We start from the raw sequence: 13,735 nt of genomic DNA on the forward strand, positions 1-13,735 counted from the left end.
ATGTAGTTTGGTAATGAAGTTTTCCTGCACTGTATGAGATGTGTGCATATGGCTTACATTTTTTATTCAGTGCAATACTCTCAAGACAGGAATGTTGAGGAAAGGCAGATGCACTTTAAGTTCCAGAATAACACCCCCGGCCAGAAGAAAAGTGTTTAAATTAGTATTGTCAAATGTCATCCAAAGTACAAAAGAGAACACATTGTTGGGTCAGCTGTGGGATAACAATGGCTAAAACACCCCATAAAGTGCTAATTTATTCACACAGGAAGGAAGGTAATAATGAATATGTTATCAATGGATTTTAGAGATGTGGTGTCTGGGAGCATCAACTAAGGCAGACACATCCCTACACAAGGAGTTCTTACACTTGGATGCAATGTGGGGTCACCATATTTGGTCATATATATTTGGGAGGCTGGTGTAGAATCTAAAAAGAAAATACACTAAAAGAGGGTGATCAGCACAAAACAGAGGGGTGATTTCAGTCTTTTAGTAATGCTTGAAGTGTTACCAAGGCAGTGAAAGTTGATGGATCTGGAGGAGGATTTCAGGGGAAAAATGACATCTTAAAACAGAAAGCAATAAGACTCTGAGAGGCAATTCATTGCAAAGAATAATTATGTTAAAAGGACGGTGACAGCAGTCCAAATTGCACTGGTAAGATGGCTGCCTCACTAGCACAGGGACATGGTACCCATCAATACCTCCAGCAAACCTGTGTTGACTACAATTATTTTTCATCAGTAGACTCGCTGTGCATTGACTCTGAGAAGGTGACATCTTGCTTTCTTTCCTGGACAATAAATATAGTCAGGCTTCTGCAGGGCTGCATTCTGCTGGAGTCTAATCCCAGATGGAGTAAAGATCAGAGTGAAAGCTGTATATAAGGGGTCAGTCAGCATAGTGCAGAAGCATTTGTGCTAGGTGTGTGATCAGGTTAAATAAGTAAGCAAAACAATCTGGTTCTCTTACTACATGAACCTTTAATATCTAATTTAATAACTATATGAAGCATTAATATTTCCCAACATTCAGTTCAGCCGAGCTTCTTATTACTTTCCTGAAATTAAACAATTAGAAACAAATATATTTCACTGTTTTTTACATCCTTCCTGGAAACAATAGAGCTATACTGGAAGCTTTCCTGCATTGGATATCATAACAATTCCACAAGGCAAAATACTGCTAGGTGATGTGAATGTCAATTGGTTGGGCATAAACTCTAACTCCCCCACATCTAGCATGAACATAACTTCTAACTATATATAGACACTGTCAACAAAGCTAGAGATAATTTCAAACTAGTCCCCCCACCCTTATTTTTAGACTTGTCTAATGCCTTTGACACAGTTTTTCACAGCAAATATCTATGTCAGATGTCATCATTAGTTCTCTTACAACCCACCCTTCTAGGCTTCAAAAGCTACCTATCCAATAGATATCAGTCAGTAAAATGACACCCCACCCTCTCTCCATACCCCCAGTCACCACCAGTGTAACACAAGGCTCTATCTTTGGTGTCTTCTTTAACAGTCCCAGTAAAACACCCTCCCCACGTTCACACAACAGGTCTCCCTAATACAGCATGCAAAAGACAACACATTCATTTGCACATCTGACAGCATGGCACACCTCCAAAAAATTAGTCAGGAAGCTTTAAAAGCAACTGAAACATGGTCTTGTAACTCACAACTCAGGCTTAACCCAAAGGAAATAAACTACTTTTCCCCCCAAATCCTTCTTCCATGAAAAAATAAAATATAATCTCCTCTCTCTTTATAATACAACCATTGTAGTTACTTCTCATAGCAAATTATTAGGGATGACAGTGGATGATGATCTTAAATTTGACCTGCATATACAAAATTGCATAAGTAAAAATCATCAAAAACTAGTGATGCTTTATAGAGCCAAAAGCTTTTTCACCAGCACAACTAACACTACACTTGCCACTACTAATCCCCCTCTCCACTTCTTTATGGTGCTCCCATCCTTACTAACCTTTAAGAATCACAAAAATCAAAACTAGGACAATGGTATAACAAAGTCGCTAAATTTGCAGCAAACACTCCTTTTAGAACCCACCATTGTATAGCACTAAAAAGCCTAACCTGATTAGAACTACCCATCAACTAACATATAAACAGCTTCTTGCCACCTATAAATTATCCAGAATCAATCTGCTTGTCTAGCACATTCTACACAACTAAGTTCCCAGTATGTTATTATGTTCCAATGACCAAAAACTCCTGTTTGTCCACAAATCTATCAAATCTGCTTGGCATTGTCTGTACTTGTACCATGATGCTAAGGCCTGGAACTCCTTATCTCTATCGCTCAGGTCAATACCCTCCCTCCCATCCTTCAAAATCATTCTGAAAGACTTCCTAGTCAAAATCTAGCTCTGTTCTTCTTCAACACCAGGATAAACTATATCCCTAAATGTGAACTAGTACCTAGGTATTTTATACCCTACACCTACTTTCTTTCCCTTCTTCACTTACTTCCTTATGTCTATCAATTTTTCTCCTCTGGTTTTCTCTCTAAATAAACCCTGTGCCTGATTTTCTCCTACATTGTATTGCATTTCCTGTTTGTAATACAGTAACATACTTTTACTTTCTCTGTAAACTGGCTAAAATATCTCTGTTAAATCATTGTCATATAACTTGTATCTATTCTTAACCCATGTTTTCATATGATGTCTAATTTGGTATAATTATTTAAACTGTAGTTGATTTTTGTATTATTTTTAGTGACTGTAAATTTATTCTTCTTAAACTGTTTTGTAATACTTTGGAGCCCCCCCCCCCCCTGAGGCCTCCGCTAAAGATAGGCTCCTACCCAGTCGGACTTTCCTGGTAATCAAATGTCAATAAATATATAAATATGTGAATAAACAAAAGAGTAACTGCAGCTGAACTTACACAAACCAACAAAGTTTATTAAATGACTAAAAATGTAAACACTTCAGGTCTGATGAAGCAATATTAACTATTGTGAAAGCGCTTACATTTTTAGTCCTTTAATAAATTTTGTTGGTTCGTGTAAGTTCGGCTACAGTTACTCTTTTGTTTATTCACATATTTTTTCTGTGCCTTACTGCACCCAAAGCCATTTTTGCTTTTTTTCCTAAATATATAAAAATGATGGCTTCAGCCACTTTCTTCTGATTCTTAGCCCTGCAGATACTTCCATATTTTGATGTCTGCAGCCTACTTATGTCTGCAAAGATAACAGTCACATTTTGGACTGCTGTGCTGTACAAGGGATAGTAGGAAAAACTGAGTTAATAAGTCCATAAGAAAAGAGAAAGGTGGAAACTTAAGGGCTTTTAGGAGCAAATGCTGATACATTTAATTTTGAAAATGCATATCTTTAAATTTTCAGTTTGTGACAAGCTTTTACAAAAGTTCAACAAAGGAAATACTGCAAGTGGATGTGAGATTCTAGAGAGGGTGGTATGCAGAATATAGTTTAGATCCTTGGAGCCTTTGCACCTGGTGTATCACAGGCATATGTTTATTTTCACCAAAGAACATGCAAACATACCTCTCAAGGGACATCAATGAAGGAAAGTTCCTTATTTTGAGTTTTAAAAAGTCCACGTTCCTCACAATTCCACATTGAAGGGATCTGTCACATGTTCAGTGCTAAGAAGTGTTTTAATTTCTATCCATAGTAAGCGGTACTTAATCATATTAATTCATCAAGCAAATGTTTTAAAAGTATAGAGTAACAGATTGTAACTATCCTGTGAGCTTCCTAGTTGAAGTTGTTAGTAAGCTGTTCAATTGTTCTACATTATGAGTGGCACCAATGCACAGTTTGGAGATGAAAGGTTGAGAGCTATGCATGCAAGGCAGCTCCATAGTTAATGTAGAATTCATGGTCCTGGAGAAGACAGAATACTCATTAAGCTAAGTAAATGTAAATGTAAATTTTATATTTAACTCAGTTGTACAAAAGACAGGTAAACACGCAAGTGTCAAGCTTATTTGGACATTTGTCGAGCCTTTATCAAGGTATAAAAGCAATAGATATAAACATATATGTATCGTTGTAACATTTAGTGCAGCATATCTTCAATGATTGAATAGATTGAATGGCTTTACTTATTAATAAAGCAATTCAAAGAAGAAGCTCCGATTTTGAACTGAATACACATCTTTGTTGTTAATTGCAAAACCATCCCTAAGACTTACACATTTTCGGATTTATACTTTGTCAACAGAAATAAATATTTGCTCTTATTCTTATTCTGAAAATGTACCAGTAGAGTAAGTGAAGGAACGGTAGCACTTACAACTGTTTACTTGAAATAGCAGTGGGGATTTTTTTTTCAGTCCTTGGCATGGCTAGCTGTAATTAAGGCTTCTGTTCTGCATAGGTCCTTTCACAATTTTCTTCAAAACTACACAACTGTATTGTGTTTAGCTTTTTTATGAGGAATTCACACAGCATTTGCCGTACTGGGGCATCCAGCTTGCTGGTGTGCCCCACCTTAGGATAAAAGTGTGCCATTTTCATTGTAGTACTATTTTTTCTTACGCTTAATTCCATACATATTATAGGGATTCTAAAATCATACTTATAAATTCCACTTGTGTATGCTTGCAGTCTGTCTCAGGCTAGAAGGAACTGATAGTTTCCTTCTGATGCATACTGAGGAGTAGAAGGTAGGCCTTTCAACTTGAGCCTGCAGACCTGCTATAGAAAACAGAATGTGTCAGAACAGCTAAGGAGTTCTGAGTATGTAATAAGGTAAAAATTGACAAATGTAAATGTTCACTTCAGAATGAAACAAAATGTGCCACAATACAAACAAAAATGATTGACTTTAACAATTACCTTAGCTTCTAATGTCAGTCCAAGGGGATCCAATATCTGTCAGCCTGGAAAGACATGGTCAACAGGCCATGCTGCTTTGCCAGAGATGGTCTGCACCTGTCTCCTCTAGTATTTTGGGTACTGGAAAAGGCATTAGCCACCCTATTATGCCTTTTTTAGGCAGTGTTAGAATAACCAGCCTCCCAACATAAAATCCTCTCTAGATAAATGCAAGGTACTACTGCTTAATGCTAGGAGTCTAAAAAGAAATTGCACTCCCTAGAAGCACTCCTCACTTTGGAGGATGCTGACATCTGTTCATTGTTCAAAGGTACAGAAAGCACCCCAGCCATGCCAGGCTACAATGCCTTCCATGCATTCAGACCACAAATTGAGCATGAAAGAACCAAAGATGGAAGTGTATCCATCTTCATTAAGGATAAGTCCACCTCAAGGCTGATCAAACAGTATAAACCTCTTGAGCTACTCTGTGTCTAACTGACTACAGGCAAAACCCTCTATCACATCATAGCTAGTTATAGGTCCTCACCATGAAACAGAAAAAGCATACCACATACCTGGACATACTGGAGTCACTTGCCATACAGCCCAACACCATACTCATGGATGATTCTAATTATCCTACTATCAACTGGGAAACATACACAACCACAGATACACTGGCTCAGATGTTCTTGGACTTTGTCAGTGCAAATGCTCTGTAACAGCTAATCAGCATATCCACAACAGGTTTGAATGTCCTGGATATAGTACTCACTAACATAGGAGAGCATTGCACCCTACCCACTGTGTGATGACCTCCCTGGTGAAATCAGACCATAATTCAGTCTCATTCAGTGTAATTATAAGACCAGATACCCCATCAATCTCAAAAATGCTGAAGAATTTTTTTAAGATAAATTACCTCCTACTAAATGATGGTATAAAAAGTTTAAAAGCCCCCTTAAACACACATAACACAGACCCCTATGCAGAGGTGTACACCAATGCCATGTATAACCACTAAAGATGTTGTATAGAATTGACTGTATCTGACTGGATTAAAACCAGGTCTTGCAGAAAAAAACAAGCCACCCTGGTGGACCCCCAGTATAAACAGGCTATACAACAAGAGAAAGAAACTATTGTCCAAGAACAAGAGGGAAATGGCTCAGCAGAGGAAGAAATCCCTCTCTAACTTAAACAAATTAGATGTCTTATCAAGTCCTCCAAAGCCAATTAAGAAGCAAAACTAGCTTCCCTAGTGAAGGATAATTACAAGACATTCTTTACCTACATCCAAAATCTAAAAGGGAATACTCAGCTATGCACTGAACTGTTTTTGAATGGCACCACACATACTCAGCCAGAGGTAATAAACAACCTACTAGCTAACATATTTGGAAAAAACATCACCTGTCCCCTCCAGTCATCCCCCAAAGTATACCTGCCTCCATTCCCCAGTTTATTATCTGAAGAGATCATGTCATCTCGGTGTTCTCCAAGGTCAAAAACATAGTATCAGAGGGACCAGACAACATCCCAGGTTGCCTTTTAAACAATTTAAAGCATGACTGAGCACACCCACTTGGATCCCCGTTTAACCAAAGCCTGAGAACTGGCTATGTTCAAGTGGAATGGAGGACAGCAACATTAATCCCTCTACACAAAGGGGAGACCATCAACCAACTATGGTAATTATAGACTTTAGAAGCATCCTGAGGGCATTGTAGACAAATTCATGAAATTAGGTATAATCCTCATGTCACCCACCGGATAGCCAGCCACCTCACAGATATGACCCTAGACATTAGGATAGGGGAGTCTACCTCCACAAAGAGCAGATTCCCTCAGGGCCCAGTGCTTGGGCTTCTCCTTTGTGGCATTTACTTCTCTGAAGTCAAGGCCAATGTCAAGGGCTTCTGGCTGACCAAGTTTTAAGAATATTGTAAATTAGCTACAGTCATAGAAACTCCTTCCCCCATGACACAAATACCCTCCAACAACTGACCCAGACTAATAATTGATGCCAAAGCCTGAGTCTAAAGCTCAATACCATGAAATGCATAATATTATCCCTTGAGAAGACATCCACTGCTGGTAACTACCACATTGATAACACAATCCTAGCAATAGACCCAGTGGTCAGGGATATGGGAACACATGTACACAGTAACCTAGTCTTTGACCACCATGTGTTTATGGCAGTAAGGAAATCATTCTATATTGCTCAACATATAAACAAGGGTATGACATCTAAGTCCAATGATATCATTGTTCCACTGTACATGGCCCTTATCAGACCAATCATTGAGGACAATGACCTTTGGTACACCCCTAATCAGGCATATGCAAAAAATGGAGCACACACAGAGGTTACTCGCAAAAAGAATATATGTCCTAAACAGCATTTCATACACAGACCACATCAAAGCCCTTTCCCTGTATTCAGTCTGTTATAGATTGCTGAGAAGTGGTCTATGCCTGGCCTAAAAGCATTGTCTGATCCCATTCTGACTAATCTGTTGCACATCCATAAAACAAATAACATCAGGATTACCCAGACTAGGGACCTAAACCTTGTCTGCAACATAAATGGGACATGTTGGAGTGGCAAATATGTTTCTCAGAGACAACCTATTGTCTTGAACAGGCTTTCCATCCAAGTGAAGCAGAGTTCTTCCCTAACCCATTCAAGCATAACTTGGAACACTGGATGAGGAACCAGAAATATATCCCTGTTCTGGCATCTATGTCTCTAGTAGTCAGAGACTATAAATGCATGATCACCAATGCCAAGCCTGCATATATCCCTTAAAATAACCCTAGGGTATCAAAACTTGTCAGCTACATCTGTAAAGCATGGCTAAGCTTAAAAAGCCCCTGGGGTCATTAGCCTAGCAATAATCTGCTAGCTATGAGGGTCTAATAACAGGCCAAGATTACTAAACAATGAATGGCCAGAGACCAGCACTGTTTGCTGTGGACTCACCTCACGTACCCGATGTGACTTAATGAACTTATCCATACGCAGATACATGTTCTGTCATAGTCTGACCTTTTCAGGTCCTTCAAGTTGGTGTGAAGAAGTGCTATTCTGTCAGAATGCAGTGTAAATCCAGTTGTACAGCAAAATGAATACAACACTTCCTCCTTGAAAGTGAAGACAGAATGAAAGCCAGCCATAAAATAAGGACAGCCTGCTCAGTACATTCGCTTTAATTTCAGAAAAGCTTTCCTCATTTAAGTTACTGGTTTTGCATCCTGTGCAGTCTGTCTGTGCTATACCAGCACTGTTTGTCTTTTGTTGTTGGTAGTCTAGTTTCAAATCTAGGTTCAGTAGACCTTTTATCCATGGCTGACTGTCAAATGATTCAGGGTTCAGTAAAGATATTTTCTCTTACTTTGACATATGCCTTGACAGAAGGAAGATTTGAAAACTGTTGGTAGGCCATACTTACCCAGCCTTCAACAGACGCACTGGCACTAGTATCAGAGATGTTCGGTATTATTTTTAGAACCATATGATGCACGTTTATCCTACCAACAAGAATATCTCTGCATTCCTCATTCCTATCTCTGATGTTGCTTTAACTTGATGGTCATTGGTTAAAAAACTGAGATCCAGAATGACAGAATACCATGTGACTAAGCTGCAGAGAACAGCATTCTGGTGGCATGCTTGTTAATTTCCTACAAGGTCCACTTCCAGGACAGAAAGTCCTGGGATCTAGTCCCGTGCAAGCCCTTTTTCCTGTTTTGTAAAATGGAGACTTATCTACTGCCCTGTGGGATTCTATGCTCTTATGAAGTTTGCTCTTCAGATGAGGTATGAAACTGAGATCTGATTTGCATATTGCTCATATTGTTCTGAAAAGATTGATATGAAAATAAAACAAATCAAGATGTTTTATGAAGTTATCATCATTTTATGCTACTGCTTGGGGACAATTTTTAAATGTACAATAAAAGGAACTGTGCAACAAATTTATACTTTCTGAAAACTTTCAGTCTCCTAATTTATACTTACTTTATCCATCTTCTCAGGCAGATGCAGAGGCTATTAAAAGAGAGGTGGAAGAGATGGAAAAGCAGTCTGCTCATCTGAAAGACATCTGCCCCGACAGGGTCCGAGTACTGGGCAGAGAGATCCGTGGAACACTGCAAGCTTGGGAACAGCTGAGAATCAGGATCAGAGACAACAGGGCTAAGCTACAACAGGCTTCCCAGCTCCAGGAATTTTTTCGAAATTATTTGGCAATGATGTAAGTGAGAGTTGAAACAGTCTGTTGCACCTTTATTCTGAATATATACAATGATGTCATACAACAGTAAAGCTGAAGGTCTTAACAACACCTATAAATGGTTGCAGGCAGACTGCTTTGCTAGTTCTATTATGTTTCATAAAAACTGGTTATACAGGCTGTCTATATTGTAATAAATGTTGTTTCCAGACTGCCCACATAATACCTGTCATTGCTCATGTGTAAATAATGTGGCTGGTAGTCCTTGACAGTTAATAAAAACTGCTGTCAAACACGTTCAGGGGAGGCTCCTGCTTATCAGGCATCCAAGAATATCAAAGTATTAAGTACAGATGTGGTCATGCAGTGACATCATGTGTTTCTTTATGTAAGAAAAATATAAACTGCTATATGGGAGCAATCATTCAACATTTTGTCCTTGTATTACAGTTTCTGAGTTTCTCAGTCTGTCTAAACATTTATTTTAAACTTTACATGACATAATAGGCTTTGTTAGTCATGGTTGTCATACAATATTCTTGCTCTTTAATCAACTGTTCCTAAAAGCACTCATTTTCAGAATGGATAACTGCATTTTAATAACTTACATTCAGTTTTAAGCCTCCCTTTTTGGAGGAACAGTTAAAGATTTACAACCAAATATAATTGTTTTCATCAGTATTTTCCTTGTAACTACAGAATAAGAAATTGTGGATTAGATACCAGTTCCTCAGTGTCCTTATTCTGCAATCTTTTGTACAGTATAGTGGCCTTCTTTGAAATCTCATATTGTTTTTCCTTACACTTGTCATCACTCTGTATCCATCATGCTGAAGAATTTGTTATAAAATGGAAGAGGTTGCTGCATCCTTCAAGTAACATGTCAACAGTTTTGCTATAGCAATCTCACTACACAATTAAAATTCTTAGAAAGAGCTGCAGACTGTCAGCTTTTTCTTTTACATGTAAGTTTCCAGTGGCAGATTTCTGACTTCAGAGCTCAGCCAAAAAACGTGACTTGGCATTATAGGTCTGATCTTAAACAAAATCAAATTCAACCGCTTCTCTTAAGTCCAGGGTATGTTGTTTAGAAAATGACCACTAACAAAATTTGATGTCCTGTTTTTTTGCAAGACAAGTGGGTCTACAGACACCTAAATTCATACCAACAAATAAACAAAACCCTCTAGAGAGATAGGTTCCGAACTCAATGTATTTCCGGTCAGTGGAATAATACCACTAAAGGTCGAGTGAAATATTATTTTGAATGACTGGATGGGTGAGCACAAATTTACACCAAGATTACCATGTATAGCCCTGCTTGATTTGGGAAGTGAGCACTCTTCAGTATTTACAAAGGGAGACAAGCACTTTTAAGTATGTCCACCTAAAAGAGTACATGGCTAGGCATATTACTGTCCTTGTGATCACTAGACTATTCTTGCTCCTATTTCTATGTCCCAAAAAATCAGTTAGATTCAAGGAAAACATAAACTGGTCCTCTTAGCAGAGACATCCGAATAAATTAGGAAATTATAATACCCTCCTGTGTAAGTGAATGCAGTGGTGAGACTTCATAAAGTCTTTTGCCTATCTGATGCATACTTATTGAGGCAAAGTGCACTGTATTATCAGAACAAGCACTCTTAGCTATAAATCATACCACAAACTAGAATATCAATGGCATTTAGAATGGCACTGTGATGCTAGAATTGCAGAAAAGATTAAGATAAAAGGAAAATGTACATTTCTGTTCTATACGTGGCTGCCCTCTTCAGAGCTATGCGATGCCATCCAAATTGGAAAGTACTTCCTTAACTGTGGATTTGTGAAATTTCCAATCTCACTTTAAGTCCAAAAACAAGCCTGGAGGAAAGAATTATGACTTTACTTACTCCACTTCCTAGGGTAAATGGAATAAAGGAAAAGAATGTTTATTCTTTTTCATCTATCTTCTATGAATATGTAGGGAAGAATTAATTTAGTATTTTTTCTGATATCATGTATGCTAGGAATACCCCATTTTGTTTTTCCAGCTCATCAGCATACTACATATTTTCATGTTTTCTAATGTACAAAATTATGCTCTTATTTATTTATTTATTTTTAATTTATTTCCTAAATGGGTAAACCATTAGACACAAGTCTCTTTTTAGCAGTGACCCTAAAATACAATGTGGTCAATTGTCTTTCTCAAAGCCACACTCTAGGATACCTCGGGAATCAAATACTAGATCACAAGCTGTAGTTTGTTGGGAGCAAATAATATTAATCCTCTGTGCTAAACAGCCAGACCATTATTCACTATTCACTCCTGTAGACCCTTGTTTCTCTAAGGAAGACTTGGAGAACTAGAATAACTTTATGATTTTTTTCCTGATGTTTTTATGCTTTTATTTCTTTTTTTATTGCCATACACACAGACAGAAACACAGACCCATAAAGAAACACTTTTGCACACACGCACACACACACACACACACACACACACACACACACACACACACACACACACACACACACACATGCGCACACGCGTGCATACGCTCACTCGCACTCACACACACACACACACACACACACACACACACACACACACACACACACACACACACACACACACACACACACACTTTCCATTCTTTTACATGCCTCTTTGTTTCATTTACTATTCTGTTTTCTGCAGTCTTTAGCTGAGCTGATTCTCACACCTTTACACATATCCCTGCTCACTTGATACAAGACTCATTCTGTTCCTTACTCCATAGGGAGCTAATTTCATAGTTCCTCCACTGTTAGCTGCTCCTACTGGCACATATCCATATGATTTTCTGTTGTGATTCCTAAAATACTAAAGTCAACACTCTGTTTCAAGACCTCTGTGTATGATGCATTACAAAACAATACTCCAGGAATCATGGCCCATATGGTGGTATAATACCTGTACTCATCTGGCTATTTCAATTCTATCCCTGTCGTGTCACCTCTATTGGTGAGGACTATAATGGAATAGTTGCTTTTCTTTATTGGAGACCACGGGTCTATATTAGAACATCAAAGTTTTGAAACGTCAAATGTTGTAATATCGAACCCTATTCAGCGAATGCTGAAAATGGCGAAGCTGCAGAACACCAAATTTTTTCCCAGGGAAAGAATTTGGTTGGCCATTTCTATGGCTTTGCTATTTTCAGCACTGTGGTGAAAAGTTACGGGTCGGGTTCAGGTAAGTATGCGATTGTGTGGATGTGAGGGTTAGGGCGCAGGTGAGGTAAGTGTGCGATAGTGACAGACTTAGGGTTAGGGTTTGGGTTAATGTAAGTGGATAGATAGTAGTATATGTAGAGTTTAGTGTAGGGTAAGATGTAGGATTTTAAGTATGTGTGTGGATTGCTGTTTTTTTTGGTGTGCTTGTGTTGTGTGTATGTGTTTTGGAACAGCAAATTTTTTCCCTGAGAAAAAAATTGCTGTTCTGCATGTTCGATATTTTAAGCGTTCGCTGAATAGGGGTTGATATTAGAACAGTAGAAGTTTTAAAACTTCTGTGTTCTAATATAGATCCGGGGACGGGAACTACACATGCTCATCTGTCTCCCATTAGACTTCCACTAGATATTGGATAATTCCTCAAATGGAAGATTAAAGTCTCCCATGAATTTAATTATCTTCCACAGGTCCTGCTCTTAACATATCACTATCTTTCCTCCGTCTCTGTGCTAGTCTGTATATATTAGACACTTACCAGGCATTCCCTCTTTCAGCATTTAGTTTTCAGGTCAAAACAGTCTTGCCTTTTTAATTTTCCCTTCTTTATTTTCTGTTTCATCCCACAAGAACACATATTGCCATGCTGCATTCTTTGTTTTCTTACCCAGTCTATACTCTCAGAGTCCAGAGATTGCTATGCCTTATTCCATATCCATTGGACCCCAAATGTTTCTTACAACTGAACTGTGCATGCATCCTTCAATGGCAGCATTGCCAGCTGACTCATTAATAACATTGCTGTTGTCCGCTCATCTCTTGTTCTCTTTACTACTTCCTGTGGATGTAGGTAAATTATCAAACTATATTTATCTAAATAGTTTTCATCCGAAAAGAACATAATAATACAACTGATCAGTCAATTAAAACCAATGGATTTTTGGGGGGGTTCATTAGAGCAAAGCACTAATCCATCATCATGTTGAAGGTTGTATTTTAGTGGTAGGGGGATGATACCTAATCTACAGAGACCAAGAGAATGAATGAAATGGTACGTGTCAAACATGCGCTTGTATCTATCTGTGAAACTAGAGTTTCAGATTAGTATATACCTGGGATTCCACATTTCAGAAGATATGTATTGTATCAACTAAAACTCCTTTAACAACCAGCTAGTAAAGTTAAAAAGGAATAATAAATAGAAGACTGTCACAAATAAGAACAAGTAATACAATCCCAGGGATTTAGAAAGAACCCCAATACTGGCTATGCCAAAAAAGGTCTGTTAACATGATGCACATATTTGCAATTCAGAGGCATTAGCCACATGAAGAAAGACTTCATTATCTGCTAATTTTCATTTCTCTGAATTGCATTTAAAGGAAAAGTCCACTCAGTCCTATAGTTTAATTCAACCCTTAGGATGCTTTTCTCATGTGTAATATGGTTCCAGTATT

General features: G+C 38.1%; 1 protein-coding gene across 1 annotated transcript in view; it reads left to right on the forward strand.

The window, feature by feature from the left end:
- Positions 1-13,735, forward strand: part of LOC122793068 — a 970,692-nt gene that overhangs the window by 666,720 nt on the left and 290,237 nt on the right. The window contains exon 21 of the mRNA XM_044060776.1: positions 8,881-9,098. Within this exon, the coding sequence (XP_043916711.1) occupies positions 8,881-9,098 (218 nt within the window). The remainder of the gene's footprint in view (positions 1-8,880; positions 9,099-13,735) is intronic.

The sequence above is a fragment of the Protopterus annectens genome, chromosome 1.part0 (assembly GCF_019279795.1).
Source record: "Protopterus annectens isolate FY-2018-M chromosome 1.part0, PAN1.0, whole genome shotgun sequence".
Taxonomy (NCBI): domain Eukaryota; kingdom Metazoa; phylum Chordata; order Ceratodontiformes; family Protopteridae; genus Protopterus; species Protopterus annectens.